The sequence below is a fragment of the Macaca fascicularis genome, chromosome 1, assembly GCF_037993035.2.
Source record: "Macaca fascicularis isolate 582-1 chromosome 1, T2T-MFA8v1.1".
NCBI lineage: Eukaryota > Metazoa > Chordata > Mammalia > Primates > Cercopithecidae > Macaca > Macaca fascicularis.
In genome coordinates this window covers 7,043,866-7,066,084 of record NC_088375.1, presented here as the reverse complement: position 1 = coordinate 7,066,084, position 22,219 = coordinate 7,043,866, and the positions used below count along the sequence as shown (strand labels likewise).

Here is a 22,219-nt window from a genome sequence, read left to right as displayed (position 1 = left end):
GCGCCCTTGTGATTGTGCTCTTCTACCTTTCACTTCCTGACAGTCTGGCTTGGCTTCAGAATCACATATATGCTTCAGTGTTTTTTTAATTGGGAGGCAATTTTATCCAGCTTTTTTTGAGACTGCCACTGCAGCTTCCAAAAATGCATGCTGAGCCCCCAGTTGCCAGAACTGTAGTGTCACCCAGAGGGACATGACGATGAGGTTGCAGGAGAGCTCGCTGGGAAGGTTCATGGGCCTTCGGGTGCCTTCCCTCCACCCACCACATCCTTGTCAGCCCTCCAATCCTTCAAACCATCTCCTAGACAAGTTTGCAGAGCTTAACTCAAATGTGCCCTGGAGATTTCAAAATTAGAGAGATGACACTGTTTGGGGATTCTTCTGTGAGTCTTGTGAAAACTTAATGGAGTGGTGATTCCGTTCCAGGTCCACTGTGGAGTTTGCTCAACTCCGCGTTCTCAGCAAGTATCTCAGTGACGACTTAGGAGATCAGAACATGCTGATAATTATTTAAATTATTGATGGATTTTTTTCTCCTAAGGTTCTTTGAGTATTTTTATACTAGAACTATGCTTCAGTCTAGGGAATTAACGTTGTGATAAAATATTATGTGTAAAATTCACTCATTTAAAAATGTATTATAGAGGGAAGAAGAAAGGGGAGAGCCAGGAATCAATATTTCCTAAAGATATGGGCAGATCAGAGACAGCGTTAGGAGCTCTTCATATACTATCTTGTTTAAGCCTCGTAGCACCACTGAAGGGCGGGTGCTATTATCCCCACTTTACAGATTAGAAAATAGAGGCTTACAGAGATTATGTGACTTTCTACCATTTTTCAGCATGTAAGTGTCAGTGCTGGAATTCAAATATAGGTTTGTCTCACTCTAAAATATTTATTATTTTTTAATATTTTATTGAGAAAGGAGTCTCATTCTGTTGCCCAGGCTGGAGTGCCGTGGCACAATCTTGGGTCACAGCAACCTCTGCCTCCCAGGTTCTAGTGATCCTCCTGCCTCAGCCTCCTGAGTAGCTGGGACTATAGGTGCATGCCACCACACCTAGCTAATATTTTGTATTTTTAGTAGAGATGGGGTTTCACCGTGTTACCAGGATGGTCTCGATCTTCTGACCTTGTGATCCACCCACCTCAGCCTCCCAAAGTGCTGGAATTACAGGTGTGAGCCACTGTGTCCGGTCTATTTATTTATTTAGAGATGGAGTCTCACTCTGTCTCGCCCAGGCTGGGGTGCAGTGGTGGGATCTTGGCTCACTGCAGCCTCTGTCTCCCGGGTTCAAGTGATTCTCCTGTCTCAGCCTCCTGAGTAGCTGGGAGGACAGGCGTGTGCCACAATACCCTGCTAATTTTGTATTTTTAGTACAGACAAGGTTTCACTATGTTGGCCAGGCTGGTCTCCAACTCCTGACCTTAGGTGATCCACCTGCCTCAGTCTCTCAAAGTGCTGGGATTACAGGTGTGAGCCACCGTGCTCGACCTAAAACACTTAATTCATCAAAAGTACATTTTTAAAAAATCCCTAGTTTCAGGTATTTATTTTTTTAATTTTAATTTTTAAGCCCTCCCCTCCTTTTAAAAAAAATTTCCCACAAAAGAACATTTAGATACAGGTACAAGTCACTGCTGAATGGACATACAACATCTCACTTTAAGTAAATTCCACATGTAAAATATCCAGATTTGAGTCCCTCAGTCCTGTTGTGCCTAAAACCTGAACCATCCCTGGGTTCCCTGATGATTAAGCCAAAAGTTCCCATTTTTTATTAAATGGGTTTGAGGTTGTTTTTAATCACTTGCAGCTGATTTCGTATTACTCTCCATAAGTTGGTGCACGTGAGAAAAATCAAAATAATCACATTTTGGGTCACTGAGAGTGACAACAGGAATGAAATAATATTTTCTTTTTTCTTTTTTTTTTTTTTTTGAGACAGAGGAGTCTTGCTCTGTTGCCCAGGCTGGAGTGCAGTGGTGTGATCTCGGCTCACTGTGAGCTCCGCCTCCCGGGTTCACGCCATTCTCCTGCCTCAGCCTCCCAAGTAGCTGGGACTACAGGTGCCCGCCACCACGCCCGGCTGACTTTTTGTATTTTTAGTAGAGACGGGGTTTCACCGTGTTAGCCAGGATGGTCTTGATCTCCTGACCTTGTGATCTGCCCACCTCGGTCTCCCAAAGTGCTGGGATTACAGGCGTGAGCCACCACACCTAGCCAATAGTCTCATATTCCAGCACCACCGGAAGGCCAGAAGGATCAATCTCTCTCTCTCTTTCTCTCTTGAGATGGAGTCTTGCCCTGCCGCCCAAGCTGGAGTGCAGTGGTGCAGTCTTGGCTCACTGCAACCTCTGCCTCCCGGGCTCAAGCGATTCTCCTGCCTCAGCCTCCCTAGTAGCTGGGATTACAGGCATGTGTCACCGCACCCAGCTAATTTTTGTATTTTTAGTAGAGACGGGGTTTCACCATGTTGCCCAGGCTGGTCTTGAACTCCTGGCCTCAGGTGATCCACCTGCCTTGACCTCCCAAAGTGCTGGGATTACAACAGTGAGCCATGGTACCCGGCCTATTTAGTTTTTTTTTTTTTTTTTTTTTTTTGAGAAGGAGTCCCACCCTGTCACCCAGGCTGGAGTGCAGTGGCATCTCAGCTCACTGCAACCTCCGCCTTCCAGATTCAAGCAATTCTCCCTGCCTCAGCCTCCCAAGTAGCTGGGATTACAGACACCCATCACCATGTCCAGCTAGTTTTTTTGGTATTTTTTAGTAAGGACAGGTTTTCACCATGTTGGCCAAGCTGGTCTTGAACTCCTGACCTCAGATGATCCACCTGCCTCGCCCTCCAAAGTGGCTGGGATTACCGCGTAAGCCACTGCGCCCAGCCAGATACACATCTTTAAAATATTCCAATACTCTCTTCTAATGTGATATTGAAAATGGAAAAAGAAAAATATGTTCACACTGAGCCTGGGAGTTAGTGACTCCCCACATGGCCAGTGGCAGTGTCTGCCGGGGCCGGTGGCAGGGGGTGAGAGGACTGGGGGCCCTGGATGCCAGACCCGGCTCCATCCCTCTAATGTCTGTATTTCTGAGTCTTAGGGTCCAAGTTTCCTCATTTGTAAACTGCAGATGATAAAAGCTGCCCTCCCTATTGATGATGTTGCCAAGAGAAATGAATCAAGTGCTTTACAAAGTTAAAAGGGTCTACTTTTTACTCACTGAATTTGAAAAAAATTGATACAGATTTTGTATTTCTATATTCCATGAACATGTTTTTTTCTGCTTCGAGACTGCCGTTTCATCTGTACAACGTAATTACTGCACTGCTGTTTTTGGATTTATGTACCTTCTTATAGATCATTTTAACTGCCTGTGATGGTACTAGTTAAAAGGTTACCATGGACTCATATATATCATGGAAAATTAGAATAATTTGATATATTAATAATTACACCATTATAGAATGATTTCAGCACCTGGGTCTCTTACCTTAATAATAATAGCTGGTATTAATTGGGTATTATCTATGTGCCAGGTACTTTGCACATTTTATCTCTTCTACACTTCATCCAATGAAGTAGTTACTGTTATTAGCCCCATCTTACAGATGAGAAAACTGAGGTTTGAAGAGTTCAAGTTAAATTGTACAAAGTGGGACATTTGGAAGATGGCAGGGATGGGATAATTGGCTGGGCACTGAGAGTTTCAGCGCTGTCTGCCTCCCTATCAGTCACGTCAGGCTGGCTTGTGGTGCTGTGCGCAGGGGGATGACACTGCTCGTTCCAGTGCCAGGACACACCTTTGATGAGCCATTCTCATCCCTGCCTATACGATGAGGCAAAGGGACCAGAAAATTTCTGTAAAACATTTATGGAAAGGTGTCCTCTATGTCTTCCAGTATATAACTCAGGCCATGAAACAGGTATTTTCATGTGATGAGCCTCCCTGTCTTCACCATCCTGCTTCCTGATCTCCATTTCCCCCCATTCACCAGCAGTGGTTCCCAAGGTCTTGCTTCCTCCCCAGGGCATACCGTGGAGCACAGCTGGACTACCACTGCCTGGGTGACCCCCACCCAAGGAGCCTCACAGCCCTGACACCTACCAATATAAGCTGCTCCATCTGTCACCATGTACTTGTTGCGATTTAACCTAGGAAAGGTGTGATTCTTTTGTTCTTTTGTAGCACAAGCATTCTCTCTTTCCAGATCAAAAAATTTCTGTAAGACAAAAACAGGTAAATAAGAGGAACATTTCTGGTCTTGTCCAAGAGCACAAAAGAATGTATTATCCAAATATCAACAATAGACCTCATGATGGGTTATTAAAGCCATAATCTTATTACCTCACATAGATGAAGCTATTTTTGTTCTCAAATCTAAATAGGCAACAAGAGAAAATTAGCATGCTCAACAAGGTATATAATTAACACTTTTAAGCTACAAAATGAACACAAAATTCCTTTTCTTTTTTCAGCAGGATAAGGGCCAGAAGGTTGTTTAATTCGCATTGTCTTATTCATCAGGGTGCGCTGGCATTTGAAGCATGCCTCAGGGTGCTTTCTGTCAAGCATGGCAATGAACTGAATGAGTATTCTTACATGTTGCATACATTACGTCAATGACTAGCTGATTAAACTAGGGATTTGCAAAGGTCAAAAGAGACTTTACCATAGGAACAAATACTTTTCCATCTGAACACCTAAGTCTAGGAGCTCTTTCGATAGGCAACTGAAAAAAAAAATCACAATTTCAAACCGTGAATTCTGAATTTCAACTTTTATTGACTCAGAAGGCAACCTTCCAGTTCACCCATGGCCAGGAATGGGGCAGCTAAAAGAAGGGGTATGACTGCAGGAATGGCCAGGCTATGCCTTAGGGGTCTGCGGAATTTGCTAAATTCTCAGACAAGGCTTAAACTGTGGCTAAACTCATGGAACTCCATGACTCAGCTCACTGGAAGACATAGTCAAAGGTGAAAATATCAGTTATCCCCTATATGGGAAAATGGTGAGTATTTTCAGAACTGCCTGGAACCTTTTGGAATGTCCACAGCTATAGAATCATGTGTATTTAAAGGAAAGAAGAGGCAGGGAGGAAAATGGCATGATACCTAGAAAAGGAGATGTCATTTGCAGTTTTAAAACCGTAAGTGTTCACATTTGGCTTGAGGAAATAATGAGAGTTGGACTCCCCTCCCCTAGCGTGGTAGAACGGTGACAAGCTCGATGATCGCTAAGATCCCTTCTAGCCACAGAAGTTCTATTTTGAGTTTTTGTAAAACCCTCGAGGCCCACGGTGCAGAGATCAAAATGTACCTAAAAACTGTCTATTCCACAACGCAGGTAAGCATGTGATCTGTGTGGCTCTCAGGGCCACATCCCCACGGTTATAGACAGCGATACCTGGGTCACCCAGTGTCCTCAGTTCCTGTCTTCTGCAAAATCTGCATTGGTTTCTGGACTCTTCAAAGTGACCTAATAAGCTATGAATGTTCTTAAGTCACAGTTTTATGTTTATGAGGTCACACAAATATTGAGAGCATCACCACCAGTAACAGCCAGAAGTTACCTCGCTTGGACATTCTATCACCACACATGGCCACACGTGTGACTGTTTCCTTTTGGGAAAGATATTATTGTAGAATCAAGATGGATTTCAAAAAGAATAAAATATACATCTTGAGTTAAGTCAAGGATAGAGTCACAGCTTGAGGCTTCAGTAGAAACCCATTTGCTCTAGAAAGTCAAAGATGGCCCTTAAGAGGGGAAACAGCTTTCTCTGGAAGACTAAAACGACAGCAGAAATCAGGTTTTATTTACTGGTATTATTCGACACCTAATACACTGTGGGTGACAGCAAAGACATTTCAAAATGGATTTATTAGTTTGTTAAAAAAAAAAACAAACTCTAAGAAAATCAGCTGACTAGGACAATTTTGTGCTTCGCAGTCTTTTCTCTTTCCATGAGCCCCTCATGGAGACAAATCCACATCAGGGCTGGAGGTGGTTGGAGGTGGGGGTGCCCACTCCTTTAAGGACAGAGATTCCCTACCTAGTTCCCAGGCCATGTGCTTTATCAGCACTACCAGGCTCCTGAAGACACGCTCTATGCAATATTCCAATCCCCACTTTTCTTGGAAGAGTTTATCACCCATCTGTGTTCTAGACATTAGGGCCATAAGCTTCTTGCCCATCTAGGCTTGTATTGATGCTTAGAAGTGTATGTCCTCTGTTTTATACAATGGCTATGTGTGAACTATTAATGTTTGGTTTATTCAAGAAAAGTGACCATCTGTGTTCAAAAATATCAAAAAGAGGAAGCTGATTAAGTACTATAAAAGTTGCAATGATGGATTCTACTTTCCTTGTAATTTTTGGTAATTCTTAGAGCAGCTGACACTTCACGCCCTGGAATTTTCAACTGCAGGTGCCCTAGTGGCAGGTGTGCTGTGGGGCGGGGGGGTCAAGAAACAGCGGGTGGGCATGGACCCGTGACTTGGCCAGAGGAGAATTTGGAAAAGGAGATTGGAGCAAATACACCATATGGTATACCGAAAGCTCCAGACTGTCCTCTCTGCTCCTGCTAGACCTCGCGAATAACAGGGGCTCCTCTGAGTGCGGCTGTACTGACCTCCAGAGTGCACGACTTCACTGGGCAGCCTCTTCACCCGTGGTCACCCTTCCCCAGCACACGCCTGCAGAAAATGGCTAACCACACCTTGGACTCAGGCACTGTCCTGGGTTCTGCCCTGTCCCCTCACTGGCTTGCAGAATCTTTCTTATCGCTCTGCCTTTATTAGCTCCCTTCTTTGACTTCATATGTCATGCATGCACTCATTCAACATGTATGTTTTGAAAACTCCACCAAGCGTCATGTGAGTCATTGGTGAACAAGACACCTGTTCTTTTTCTCACTTCCTTTTTCCTGGAGCTCCATATGCCACTGTAATTATCTGGAAAAAGCTGTTTCTGAGCTGAATCAATCCCAAGAGTTCTCTTGTCTGTGAAAAGGTATTGAATACAATTAGACTCCATTCTCCTGTGTCTCTGACTCCCTGGGACTGCACCTGCTTCTCCTCTGATCCTGGGTACCTGATTCCAAACCCAGGTTGGCGCCCTGATCCAACTCCTGGTTATTTCATTTATTTGAAAATCTGGCCTGGAAAACAGATATGTGGTAGTAATCACAGTCAAGTTTTTATTTCTAATACTTATACTGATTTGTGACTACACAGATGTGTGCATGATTTCCTCAGTTTACAAAAACCAGTTAAATAGAGATCAGAATTTCCATTATCCATCAAAGTTACCAGACTATTAGGGAAATTAAGATGAAAACACAGGAGAGAAGCATTATTTTTGGAAATTTACAGTAAATTCTACATTTTTATGAATTTAAGTTATTAATAATTTCATGAAAAATAAAATTTAAAATATCTTACTGGCATGAATGAGTTACAAACATCTGACCTTTTTTTGATCCTCAGGGATATAATTTGGATGTGTAGCTTCTTGTATCTTTGGGCAGATGCAGTAGATGATGTTTTGTTTTTGCTTTGAGACAGAGTCTTGCTCTGTCCCCAGGCTGAAGTGCAGTGGCAATCATAGGTCACTGCAGCCTTGAACTCCTAAGCTAAAGTGATCCCCTGGCCTCTACCTGCTGAGTCCTGAGTCCCTAGGACTACAGATGTGCACCACCACACCTGGCTAGTTTTTTTTTTCATATTTTTTCCTTTTATGTAGAAATAGGGTGTTGCCATGTTGTCCAGGCTGGTCTTGAACTCTTGGCCTCAAGGGATCCACTTGTCTTGGCCTCCCAAAGTGTTGGGATTACAAGTGTGAGCCACTGCACCTTGGTGTATATGACGTTTCTGAATATAGATAAGAAAGATTAAAAAGGGCTTTGTGACTGCAATGATCTCTTCTACATGCTGGGGCCTTGGAGACATGTTTAAGAGTTCAGGTTCTGGAGTTCAAAAGACTTAGGTTTGAGTCTTGCCCCATTACTCATGAGTGTCCTGGAGAGAGGTTATCTAATGTAAGCTTCAGTTCCCATGTCTATAAAATAGGGAAAGTACCTGTTTCACAGGGTATTGTAAATATTATTTCTCTTAAGTGTTTTTGTAGAGATGGGGTCTCCCTACATTGCCCAGGCAGGTCTTGAACTTGTGGCCTCAAGTGAACCTCCTGCCTTGGACTCCCAAAGCACTGAGATTACAGGCATAAGCCACATGTCTGCCTGTCTGGTTGTGGATATTACATAATCTATATAAGGCATTTAACTCAGTGCCTGGATAACTGTATATACTCATGAATATTCATGAATATAACACATTTCTTCACTTATTTAAAAAGTATTAAGTACTTACTAAGTTCAGGCAATGTGAAGTGCGTGTTGCTATAACAGCAACACAAAAACTTAATAAATGATGTAGCACTGGTTTACTCATTGGGCAGCGGGCAGCAAGTAAATTGGTATTGTAGGATGGAAAGATGAAATCTCATGTTATATAGTGACAAACTATTTGGTAAAACCATAACCGGCATTTATTTGGAAGGCATACCAAGTACCACCGAACCTTTGGCTAATAGGGCTTTGGCTGTAGGGACTGGGGAAATGAATTGTTTGTACTGTGTGTGGTTATTTGTGTTTTTTTTTTTTTTTTTTTGAGACAGGGTCTTGCTCTGTCTGGAATGCAGTGGCGCAATCTCGGCTCACTGCAACCTCTGCCTCCCGGGTTCCAGGTAATGCTTGTGCCTCAGCCTCCCAAGTAGCTGGGATTTCAGGCGTGCACCACCACGCCCAGCTAATTTTTGTATTTTTACTAGAGATGGGGTTTCACCATGTTGTCCAGGCTGGTCTTGAACTCCTGACCTCAAGTGATCCACCTGCCTTGGCCTCCCAAAGGGCTGGGATTATAGGCGTGAGCCACTGTGCCTGGCTTGTTAGTTGTGCTTTTAAAAAGCTTATGAGAGGAGATAAATAGGCTCAGGGAAGGAATGGCTAGTTTACAAGTGGAAATGATAGAGAGCAGATAGATCAGAAATTTGGTATTTCACAGGGTTAGAAAGCTGATTGTACCTGGAACTCAATAGAAAATAAGTATGAAAAATCCTTTAAGTGGCCAGTGAAGACTGAGCCCTGTAGAAAAGATGAAATAATTGGTGTAATTTTAATAGGGGTAATCTTCCCACCTGTGTCTGATGGTCTTGAATGAACCCTATCATTAGAGAGAGAGAGAAGTCTATGAAGTAGAAAGCATAATTCATCAAGTTAGGGAATTATGTACAACAAGAAACTTTGGACATGGCTATGGATACATGGAAATAACTAGAAGCAAGTACATCAGAACCTGCTACATTTCTGAGAAACTTGCACTGCCCAAGAAACCAACCAGCTCATGCTAGGACCACAAACTCCTTTAACTGTTCATGCCTTAAAACAACCTTGGGGCTGGGCGCGGTGGCTCACGCCTGTAATCCCAGCACTTTGGGAGGCCGAGACGGGCGGATCACGAGGTCAGGAGATGGAGACCATCCTGGCTAACACGGTGAAACCCCGTCTCTACTAAAAAATGCAAAAAAACTAGCCGGGCGAGGTGGCGGTGCCTGTAGTCCCAGCTACTCGGGAGGTTGAGGCAGGAGAATGGCGTGAACCCGGGAGGCGGAGCTTGCAGTGAGCTGAGATCCGGCCACTGCACTCCAGCCTGGGCGACAGAGCGAGACTCCGTCTCAAAAAAAAACACAAAAAAAAACCACAAAAAAACAACCTTGGGTCCTGGGTCTGAACCAGCAGGCGTATGAGGACTTCACAATACCTTCCCAGAAGAGCTTTATAATTGCTGTGGCCCAGGGACCGCCATGGGCCTCCGAACCTTCCCTTTCTAATGGCGGTTTTCCTTGTGCTTATCCTGTTTCTGTACTCAGGAAGGGAGATAGCCTTAACCTGATTTTGGGTATTTTTTGGTGAGTGGTGGGGAATTCTTACTGTTCTGTTTTAGTTTTTACATTGACAAACTATGATGTACCGCTTTCAGCCTCGATGTCCAGAAATGCACATCACCGGAAGACTGTGCAGTGACTGCGTGAAACTTTGCGTTTTCTCCCCTGTGGGAGGTGGGAATGAGGGTTCTCTAAGAGGGAAGAGGAGTGAAACGGATCCTGTGTACCAGGAACTTCAGATCATGATGATTCACAAACCTGTTCCTTTGTCACCCTGGAAACACAGTTGGCTTTCTGAACAGGGTCATAAGCCTCCCTGGCTATTAGGCATGGCCATGTGAAAGCTATCCAGGCAGTGGAATGAAGGCTAAAGGGACGTTCCCTACCTCCAGGCCTAATCCAAAAGTGCCTCTCACACAGCCCTCCAGTTCTGCTCTTCTCCTGTCTGGCCTTGGGATATTCAGGGTCAGGGCGATCATGGAAGCCATGTGTCAAAGTTAACTGCAGAGCCCTTGATACCCTGGGTCCCTAAATCAAGGGATGCAGCTTGGTTACCTAGAAGAGAGCCTGCCACAGGCCAGATTCTCAGTGCGTGTTTGTTGAATGACTGCATGGGGGTTGAGGAAAGCTGAGACCTATAGGATTAGTGGTTATGAAGTGGGTAAACATGGAGAAGAAGAGTGTTGTAGGCAGAGGGAATAGCTCGCACCAAGTCTGGAGCGGAGGAAGAGGGCGATGAGGATTGGAGTAGAGTCAAAGACGTGCTAGAGAATTAACACATTTCAGATCTATTCCCAATTCCCAATCTTACCTCCCTCAAGGTCTCCAGAGGTGGATTAGTATGTGGCCCGAGGGACCCGCGGCAAGCATGGGGACCCAGACTAGGAGGCTTTGGGCTGGGGGAGTCTGTGCTGGTGCACGCACCAGTGCTCTGTTGGTCACAGTCTTACAAGTAAGAACAGTAGGTGAATGGGGTAGTTCAAGCAAAATAGAGAGGGCCAGGCGCGGTGGCTCATGTCGGTAGTCCCAGCACTTTGGAAGGCCAAGGTGGGCAGATTGCTTGAGCCCAGGAGTTCAACACCAGCCTGGGCAACATGGTGAAGCCCCATCTCTACCAAAAATGCAAAATTAGCTAAGCCCAGGGATCAAGGCTGCAGTGAGCCGGGATTGTGCTACTGCACTCCAGCCTGGGTGAAGAGCAAAACACTGTCTCAAGAAAAAAAAAAAAGAAAAGAAAAAAGAAAATGGAAAGGATGCAACAGAAAGGGAGAAGAGGGCTGGACAGAGAAGGTATCAGGAAACATGAGCTCTACTCTCCTTTTTTTGTATGTGATTGTTTTGAAAAAATTAACGTGCTTTTTGAAGATTGTCATCCTGGTTCTCACTGTAAGTTTACACGTAGGTGTATGCTTGCAGCTTTCACACACATGCAGAGGGCACTCACTTTTTATTTAGTAACACAGTCAACACAATACTTACGACTTTCAAACTGCAGTTGGCTATTTCGGTGCAAATCGCTTTAAGAGATGAAATAAAGTTAAACGTAAGGGGATCAGTTTCCTTCCAGAAGCTTATAAGGAGTCGAACTCTAACGCTTCGTAAAACTAATGCTTCTCTTATTTTTGCATCCAAGTCTGGCCAGTAAGTCCTGCAGAAATCATATCCAAATAGTAAAAATAAAGAAATTAAGTTAGTTTGGGGAAAGAAGTTTACTAGACAGCACAGAACATTGATATTACTCTGATCATTACTTTATCCTGTAATATATAAACAACCTCATCGGAGAGGTTGAAAAACAAGCCTCTTAGCTTAGGCACCAGGAAATGATGATTTGCTGGGACCTGCCCCTGCCTAAAAGGAGGTTTCCTGCCACCAGGTCCTTGGGCTGTGTGGGCTGGGGTGAGGACAGGCTGACTGCCACCACAGGCCACCTTTACTACATCTCTGATGCTACCTGGGCCTCAGTCCACTAAGAACTGATTATCCAATAGAATTCCAGTTAGGAACCCTGAGCACCCCCTCAGTCCCCAAATGCCACTAAAACTTCTCTTTGGTGACTGTCCCCGAAATGAACTTCTGCTCTGGTCATCTGAGCTTCCCCACACTTTCCATTCCCGACTGTCCTTGCCGTGGTCTCTCCTGACCAAGACTCCCACTACTCCCCTCCCTTCCACATTTTCTGCAGGGCTTTTGGAATCTTCCAACAGGCAAAGTTCCCCCAACAGGCTCGGCCTTTCTCTGAGTCCTTAAGCCTTTGCCTTAACTGAATCCTGATTCCTCCCTGAGGCCGCAGCTTCTCCTGGAATCCTGCGTGCATCTCCTACCATGACCTGGCCGCTTGGTTTATGATGCTGGGCAGCCTCCTGCTCTGCCTCTGCCGGCCCCCAACACACGCCGTCACTTCCAGAACTGTCATTTAATTCTTATGTTAAAACAAAAAGCTTTCCTGTCTTAAGGACCAAGCCTTAAATCATTCTCCCTCCCCTCGGCCCTGACATTTGTAGACCTTTTGTTTACTCATCAAACTCTTACCCTATATTCTGGGCCAATTCAGTATTTGAACTAATGATATATTATTTGAAACTGTAGCCTGCCAGTATCATGATCATTGCACCTCTAAAGGCCTCCTGTCCTGATTCCCCACTCTCTTAACCACTCTTTCGTCACATGCAGGCTGCAGATTCATGACGCCTTCAATCAGCCCGGTCCATCAGCCTCTCCTGTCTCCCTTGCCTGCCCAGCCTCATCTCAGTTCTGATCACTTGAATAATACTTGCCTCTCTACCTTCCTCTTGCTCTCGGCAAAAATCTAGATCCTGGATCCACACTACAGTTCTCTTTGTCTGGTTTTATACCCATGAAGCTGAGGAAAGACCGTCTCAGCCTTGTGCTGGAACTTGGTTTCTCTGCCTCCAGTCAGGCACTTCCTCGATGACCACCACAGTGATCATCTAAGGCAGACCTGGTGAGGCTACTTCTTGAATTAAAACAGTGGGGCCGGCGTGGTGGCTCACACCTGTCATCCCAGCACTTTGGGAGGCCAAGGTGCATGGATCACTTGAGGTCGGGAGTTTGAGACCAGCATGGCCAACATGGTGAAACCCCATCTCTAATAAAAATACAAAAATTAGCCGGACATGGTGGTATGCGCCTGTAGTTCCAGCTACTCGGGAAGCTGAGGCAGGAGAATCACTTGAACCCAGGAGGTGGATGTTGCAGTGAGCCGAGATCGTGCCACTGCACTCCAGCCTGGGTGACAGAGGAAGACTCCACCTCAAACAAAACCAAACCAAAACAAAACCCACCCCTCCACAAAAATCCATCAAGTGGAACCGCCACAAAGTCATAAGACTCCCCCGGTGGTTGGGATCTCTGGTTTCTGGCCCTTGCCCCCTCTTCAATTAGATCTCTCACCACTTTACCTTGAGCTCTTTTTTCCTCCATCTGAAACTTGGCTCATGCTGTCCCTTCCACTGGGAAAATTTTTCACCCTTTCTGACAAATTCCTGAGTTTTAAAAAGTTTTTTTCAAGAAATTTTTGTGGAGAAACTGAATATTTTGAATTGTAAGTCAGTGAGCATCTCCTCCAATGGGCTGCTTCTAACCCTGAAGCTGCACGGCGGGGGGTCTTTTACCTAGCGTCTGTAATATTCTCTAGAGACGTTCACTGTACCAGTCACACCTCTGTTCTAACAGTCTCTTTCCTGCCCTGTTAGATGGAGGTTGAGATCATATGCTCCTCATGCTTTAATCACTAGTCACAGTGCTCAATAAATATTTGTTGAATGAGGCTGGGCGTGGTGGCTCACGCCTGTAATCCTAGCATTTGGGAAGCCAAGGCTGGTGGATCACCTGAGGTCAGGAGATCGAGACCAGCCTGGCCAACATGGTGAAACCCCATCTCTACTAAAAATACTAAAATTAGCCCAGTGTGGTGGCATGTGCCTGTAGTCCCAGCTACTACTCGGGAAGCTGAGGCAGGAGAATCACCTGAACCTGGGAGGCTGGGAGGCAGAGGTTGCAGTGAGCCGAGATCTTGCCATTGCACTCAGCCTGGGTGACAAGAGTAAAACTCTGTCTCACAAAAAAAAAAAAAAAAAAAAAAAATTGTTGAATGAATACATAAAAAGCATTAATACTTGAAAGACTAATCAGGCTACATTTTTATTATTCCTTTACACACTTACTGATTTCCTTGTGAAAGATGTATTTTATGTGACTGAAGAAATAAATAATGAACAACTCCAAACTGAGACCTAAATAATTAAGTGACTTGCTTAAGAAAGAGAGCTTGATTGCTAAATCAGGAAGAAGTGAAATAGGGCTTCTGAATTTTTTTTTTTTAAATGGAGTTTCACTCTTGTTGCCCAGGCTGGAGTGCAATGGCGTGATCTCGGCTCACTGCAACCTTGGCTTCCCAGGTAAGTGATTCTCCTGCCTCAGCCTCTCAAGTAGCTGGGATTACAGGTGCCTGCCACCATGCCCAGCTAATTTTTGTACTTTTAGTAGAGATGGGGTTTCACCATGTTGGTTGGGACAGTCTATAACTCCTGACCTCAGGTGATCTGCCCACCTTGGCCTCCGAGAGTGGTGGGATTACAGGCGTGAGCCACTGTGCCTGGCTGGCTTCTGAATTTTTACTGTAGGATTTATTTAGTCACAGAACATTGCTCCATTCCCTTCCTACTATCTTGAAAAGTAGAAGTTATTTCTAACACTATGGCTAAATAATAGTGTGTGTTTTTTATACATGCTGTTAATCATTTCTGATTTGAGAGTGTATGATTTTTTTCTCTTTCATTTGGATGGTTGGCAATATATAGACTAAAAGTTAAGTCTGAAAGATTAATTCCATTAACATACTGAAATTTGATAGTATTTACCTATTTATTAAAGTTGAATTCACTCCTGAAAAGCTTTTCTGGGACTAGATAAAGACGAGTCACCAGTCTGAATTTATACAAATAATTAATTTATCTGATTGAGAAGAATTTAATTATAATCTTGATGCTTGGACAACTACTTACGTCTCTTTGATGATCTTTCAATTTAGAAAGTTAAAAGCATTTACAGGTTTAAAATTTTAAAAATACAATAAAAGAAGTTTCATTTAATAGCTGAAATGGTAGATTCATAACCAAAATGCAAAATTTCAAGTGAGCCTCTGATTCTTTAACATTCTTTTCGTTTTTTCTGGATTTCTAAAATATTTTAGATCCTCCATGCTAATTATTTACCCCTTCACCATAAAGAATCTCAATTTTGTTCATAGAACTTCAGGGAACAAAGGTTTTGTCAATCCTGAGAAATCATCATGCCATCCTAACATGTAACTCCCTGAACTTGACCTTATTCTCCTTCTCAATAACAGGAAAATCAGGTAAAACCCCTATTATGTTTTGAAATGTTCCCAAAGTGGAGGTAAAATCTAAAACTAAATCTAAAACCAAGTGAACAACAAAGGGAGGAAAAATAAAAAGGAGGGATAGAAAAGGTGTGGAAGTGTGTCGGGAAGAAAATCCATGAATGTCCAAAGGATGCTCTGTGTGTGTGTGTGTGTGTGTGTGTGTGTGTATTGAGATGGAGTCTCACTCTGTTGCCCAGGCTGGAGTACAGTGATGTGATCTTGGTTCACTGCAACCTCTACCTCCTGGGTTCAAGTGATTCTCCTGCCTCAGCCACCTGAGTAGCTGGGATTACAGGCGTGTGCCACCACACACAGCTAATTTTTGTAAAGATGCACAATATTTTAAAATAAAAGTGTTTAAATAAATGCATCTTGCAGCTAAAAGTGCTTTTCTACTAACTGTTATAAGAAACAATCATTTTCTTGGAGAAAGACTCTTTCTGTAATCCTATGGTTATTTGCACAAAGAAGCTACATATTATGCATCATGTAGGGTTGGTGATGTAAAAATTATTCAAGCAATATAGGGCATACTTAATCATTTAGCCTCAGTAAATGGTTATTTTGAAACTGTAATATTCCAAATTAAAAAGGCCTTGGGTCACACTCCGAAAAATATGCACTTTGAAAACATTTCCTGGATCAAACTAATTATTCAAGCACCTCTGCATTCCAGCAAGAAAGCAAAAGTGGAAATACCTAAGCATGGCCATGCATTTATGCATGCAATGATTTTCCAAAGAGTTTGTCATAAATTCCATCCCTGAATTTATTCCATGTTTGCATGCTTGAACAATGATGAATTATTGAAAAGCATTGCATTTTTAAACTGTTCTCTTTTCACAGAGAAGGATGGATTGACTGAGAACATATATAAGTTTCTCTTTTTTTTTTGAGGTGGAGTCTCTGTCTGTTGCCCAGACTGGAGTGAGTGGCGCAATCTCGACTTACTGCAAACTCCACCTCCCTGGTTCACGCCATTCTCCCGCCTCAGCCTCCCAAGTAGCTGGTACTACAGGCACCTGCTACCATGCCCGGCTAATTTTGTTTTTGTATTTCTAGTAGAGACAGGGTTTCACCGTGTTAGGATGGTCTCGATCTCCTGACCTCGTGATCCACCCGCCTCAGCCTCCCAAAGTTCTGTGATTACAGGCATGAGCCACTGCGCCCGGCCTCTTTCTCCTTTACATTGAGAAGATATTATGAGAATTTGGCATTAAATGAAGACTGCTGTGAATATAAAACAACAATGCTTCCCTTAAGGAAAGTCTGGCAAGACTACTCAGTTTCAATACACCCTTTTCAGGTATATCCTTGTTAATAATTTTCAAAGGATATTTTTTTTTCATATAATATTTTATCTTTTATCCTTTCAAATAATTTTCAAGTTGAGAGCAACCTAATTTTCTTTAGAAAGTTACTCTCATTTCCTTAATGTAAACTACTGAGGTACTTCTGTAGGGTGAGACCCTAAGCCTTTAAAATGGACTCACTTTAGGAAGAGGTCCATAATGAGTAAATTGCCAGTGCACACTAAAGAGCACTGAATGGTGTACTCTTCCTAAGGCAGCCCAATGGCATCTCCATTTCCAGGCTGGCTTCTCCTGTGGTGCCCAGTTTAGTGCCTGGTCTTAGGGACGGGGTTCTCACCAGAGGCTGGGCATTCACTGACCTTTTGGTGCTCGTGCTGGAGATAGGCAGGTAGTCCATGACAGCGATGTACACGTACTGCTTGGCGTCGTCTATCACACTGTAGATGGCATCTATGTCAAAACTTCTGTTTTTAGGGCAAAAGAGTTTTGGAGAATTCTGTGAAGACACAAAAGCCGAACGTTTAGCGTACTACTTTTTGGCAGCCGGGGATTTCTTTATTTCCTTTGTTCCCATGGACCTTGGCTTCTAACTATATTTTTGCCAACCTAATTTCTGCTTCATCAAATTAGACAAAACTATTTTTAATCTTATCAAAGTTGAATAAAGATCAAAGTGTGGTGGGATGGGTCTCAAGTCTGTTTTGGAGAGAATTCTTTCATTATCTGACACATTTTGATTTTCAATTTTTATGTATTAAAAATTTAATTGATACATAATTGTATATATTTGTGGGGTACATAGTGACACGATTCATATAATGTATAGTGATGAGATGGTAATCAGCATATCTGTCATCTCAAACTTTATCATTTATTTGTATTGGAAACATTCAATATCTTCTAACTATCTGAAACGAATATATCATTGTTAAGTATAGTTGTAGTTAACTACAGTCCTCTAGAACAAGGGTCTCCATTCCCCAGGCCAGGGACCAGTGCTGGGCAGCAGAGCAGGTGAAAGACAGGCAAGCAAAGCTTTGTATTTACAGCCACTCCCTTGCTGGCATCACCGCCTGAGCTCCGCCTCCTGTCAGACCAGTGGGGGCATTAGATTCTCATAGGAGCGTGAGCCCTACTGTGAACTGCACATGTGAGGGATCTAGGTTGCGCGATCTCCTTATGAGATTCTAATGCCTGGTGATCTGTCACTGCCTGCCATCACCCCCAGAGGAGAACATCTAGTGGCACAAAAATGACTCAGGCTTCTCACTAATTCAACAATGTAGTGAGTTGTATAATTGTTTCATTATATATTACAATGTAATAGTAATAGAAATAAAGAGCACAGCCAGGGGTGGTAGCTCAAGCCTGTAATCCCAGCACCTTGGGAGCCCAAGGTGGCCGGATCGCTTGAGGTCAGGAGTTCAAGACCAGCCTGGCCAACATGGTGAAACCCCGTCCCTAGTAAAAATACAAAAAATTAACTAGGCATGGTGGTGGACACCTGTAGTCCCAGCTACTTGGGAGGCTGAGGCAGGAGAATCGCTTGAACCCGGGAGGCAGAGGTTGCAGTGAGCCGAGATCGCACCACTGCACTCCAGCCTGGGCAACAGAGCAAGATGCTGTCTCAAAAGAAAAAAGAAAAAAAGTGCACAATAAATGTAATGCCCTTCGATCATCCCAAAAGCATCCCTGCTGACCCTGGTCCATGGAAAATCTGTCTTCCATGAAACCAGTCCGTGGTGCCAAAAAGGTTGAGGACCACTGCTATAGAACAATGGAACTTATTCTTCCTATCTTGCTGTTATTTTTATATCCATTAACAAATCTTTCCCCATCCCCTCTTTTCCCAGTCTCTAGTATCCTCTGTTTTACTTTTTACTTAGGAGATAATTCTTGCTTTCCATGCACACACTTCTTTTTGGAGGAGCACTCCACCTCCAACCTTACACAATTCGGTCATACATAGCTATAATTTTCTCAGGTGCTACTACACATGCACACATACTGCACATAGCAAGCCATTTACCCCAGCATTTTCATTTCATCTGAAATGTGATGATGTGGGCATGAAAATGTTTCAAACTCAAAATCGAAACAAAAACAAACTGAAAAATCTTGGAGTTTTTTTTCGTTTCTCCAAAATCTTTCATTGAGTTAGGAGAAGTGTTGATCGTTGAGAAAAGGTCATCGATAACAGTGCAGGAAAATCTGAGGGAGCTATTAAGATGCCCAAATTCAGCAGGAGAGCCAGAGAAGAAGGACGTTCTGAGAGATTTAAGCAAAATGAAAAAAGAGGCAAATTCTGCTGGAGGCATTTTTCTCATGTTGCTTAAGGTGGTTTTCATTTTATAAAAATACAGTGTTTGTAGATGCAGTTGCTGTAGAAAAGGAAAGATGTGCTTGGTTTTCTCATCATTTTTCCACTGGACAGGACTGAAAATAGTGTTTCTCATAGTTCCTGTTTTCCTTTGACAAGCAATACGCTGTGACAAGTATCACATAAATAATGCCAGGGGCATTATAATGGGACATAAATAATGCCAGGATGTTTAATACCAAAAGGCTGAATAAACTGATTTTTGGAACTGCCTGGAATGAATGGTAGTATTGGGCGGTCAGAGTTCCTCCTCACCAATTATGTCTGGAACAACTCCCTACACTGCACAGTAGAAGTCCCCACCCCAGCTTAGAGGGTTGTGAGATGGAGCTGTTGGACTGGATGCCCACCTTAGGAGGGGCATAGGGGTAAGGAAGGAGCATGCTGAGGATAACACACCTTCCAGGTTTCCTCACACAGAAAGCCCTCTTGGCAGGTGATCATGAGCAGGATGAGTTGGTTTTTTAAAAAACAATTTCAACTTTTATTTGAGATACAGGTGCAGGTTTGTTACATGGATATATACTGCATGATGCTGAGGTTTGAGGCACAACTGATCCCATCACCCAGGTAGTGAGAATAGTACTCAGTAGTTTTTCCACCCGTGCCCCCTTCATTCCCCCCTGTGCTAGTGGTCCTCAGTGTTTAGTGTTGCCATCTTTTTGTCCATGAGTACCCAATGTTAACTCCCACTTATAAGTGAGAACATGGTATTTGGTTTTCTGTTCCTGCATTGATTTGCTTAGAATAATGGCCCCTAGCTGCAACCATGTTGCTGCAAAAGACATGATTTTATTCTTGTTTATGGTTGCGTAGTATTCCATGGTGTATATGTACCGTATTTTCTTTACAGGTTGAGTTTTTGATCGTTTATGTTTTTCTTTTGGAATGAGGATGAACGTCAATCCTGTTTTTTAAAGGTAGTCCTACACTCCTCTGTCATCAGCACACAGATATACAGACACTCCATCTGTCACCAAGACAGAAAGCCTGTGCCTCTGCAGGGTTTCCTGGGTCTTGATCGCTCAGTAAGTTTCCCTCACTCGGGCACTAGTGCTGCTTGCAGGGATGTTCTAACATCTTTCTAACTAACTGGCTTATCTCTGGGATGTTTAAAAACAAATATACATCACTCCCAGGATGAACTGACTCCTGGTTTCTCAGAATTCAGCTTGAACTCATTGGGAGGGGTGTATCCATGGTCCTGTGTCTCTGCCTCCTTCATTTACCAACTCCCATCCTGTCTGTGACCCCAAATGCAAGTAATTACCAGTCCACAGCTGTGCCCTCATCATGTCTGACTCCAGGCATCTCTGCTCATGCTGGCTTCTCTGGCTGATGTGTCTTTATTTTTGTCTATCAAAGTCCTACACTAATTCTGTTCTCTAAATTCCAGCTCAAATGTGATCTCCTCCATTAATTTTTTTTTTTTAATCGAGTCTTGCTCTGTTGCCCAGGCTGGACTGCAGTGGCACAATCTCAGCTCACTGCAAACTCCACCTCCTGGGTTCAAGCAATTCTATTGCCTCAGCCTCCCGAGTAGCTGGGATTATAGGCGCCCGCCACTACACCTGGTTAATTTTCGCATTTTAGTAGAAATGGGGTTTCATCATCTTGGCCAGGCTGGTCTTGACTACCTGACCTCATGATCCACCCGCCTCAGCCTTCCAAAGTGCTGGGATTACAGGTATGAGCCACCACACCCAACAGTTAAGTTGTTTTTAAATCTCCAAAGGTTGCTTTTCCTAACCCTGTACTCCCATATTATTTATTTCTTTTGCTTTTTCTTTTTTTTACCATTTTTAAGTGTACAGTTCAGTGGATTTTAGGGATTGTATGTTACACATTTTCCTATGCCGTTAAAAATATTCAAATTATTTAATTCCCTTAGCCTGTCGGCTCTGCTTTAAAGGTTCTTTGGTTAACGTGGAGAAGCTGAAGGTCTTTGCTCCAGATGGGCGCTTAGGCCAACTCTGAAATGTGTCCGAATGCTCACATTTGTGTTTCAGTTAGGAACTCCCTGAATTTCACTGCTTGTTCCAAAACCAGATTTTGGTTTTGGGGAGGAAGAAATGTAGGCAGAGTTGTTTGTGGTCTCTTTACATTTGCTATTATCTTACAAATATGGACACTGTGGCCATAATTTAGAGGAAAGACCATGGGCTTTGGTGATAACGGGCCAGACTCCAGCACTTAGAACCTGGGGCATCTTGGTGTGTCCCTTACACTTTTTGAGCCTCTGTTTCCTAATGGGGTTAATGACAATAACACACCTTTCATACTGGTTTGCCTTGCAACTCAAATACATGAATGGCCTGTTCGCTGGCTGGGTTCCATGCCCCTCTTCTGTGCGAGCTTTCATTCAATCAGCAAATATTCCCAGGCTCTGGTCTAGGAAGGGGACATACATCAGTGACCAAGACAAGATCCTTGCTTTGTGGAGCTTCATTCTAGCACATGTTACATGGAATTGCATTCATCTGTCTATGTGTTTAGCCACTTGCTTGTGAGCTGCCTGGTTGTGTAGCTCTGGCATCTTGTGCCATGCACATATTACATGCTCAATACATACTTGTGGAACGAATGTGAAAGTGCTTCATAAATGCATAAACATTGGAGGTTTGTCTGTGGGAGTCTGTTGCTTCAATCTGGGTATTTCCAAACCTGCGTCAACAGATCTTTATAAGCACTTACCTGCCCTATTGCTTCCTGTGTTCCCACTGCCTGACACAATGGCAGGTGCTCGAGCTCCATGTGTTTATGAAGGAAATGCATATTTGTATCAGTCCCCATGCACCTGCGGGCTGGGTGGTACTCCGCTATGTGTTCTAGAGTCTTCTACCTTTAAAAATAGTGCCTGGATAGACTAGTGGCTTTAAAATGTTTGCCCAGAATAGAAATGAATAAACAATAACACAAAAGAATGAGCTGGCAGAGGAAGTTAACTAGTTCCAACTGTTTAATTAAAGAGAGGGCTAAGTTTCCCTCTCATCACTCCTGAATTAATTTTCTGAGCCTTGTGCCGTGCACTTCTTTGTTCCATAGTAAAGTAGAAGGAGAGGGAAAATACAGATCCTCTTCAATATTCCAGCTCTGTGGCAGTCTTTTACCAGTCAAGACGTCTTGAGGGACCTGACTTCTAGGTTAATCTGGGTTTGTCTCTTAGATCAATA

The 22,219-nt window shown here is 43.4% G+C and overlaps 1 protein-coding gene across 6 annotated transcripts in view; it reads right to left on the bottom strand.

Annotated features, from left to right (window-relative positions):
- Positions 1-22,219, bottom strand: part of PLD5 (phospholipase D family member 5) — a 421,542-nt gene that overhangs the window by 10,933 nt on the left and 388,390 nt on the right. For all 6 annotated transcript variants that reach the window (XM_005539658.5, XM_074025901.1, XM_074025909.1 and 3 more), the window contains 3 exons: positions 17,026-17,162; positions 11,426-11,594; positions 4,109-4,223 (listed from right to left, as the gene is read on the bottom strand). In XM_005539658.5, coding sequence (XP_005539715.1) covers positions 4,109-4,223; positions 11,426-11,594; positions 17,026-17,162 — 421 coding nt within the window. The remainder of the gene's footprint in view (positions 1-4,108; positions 4,224-11,425; positions 11,595-17,025; positions 17,163-22,219) is intronic.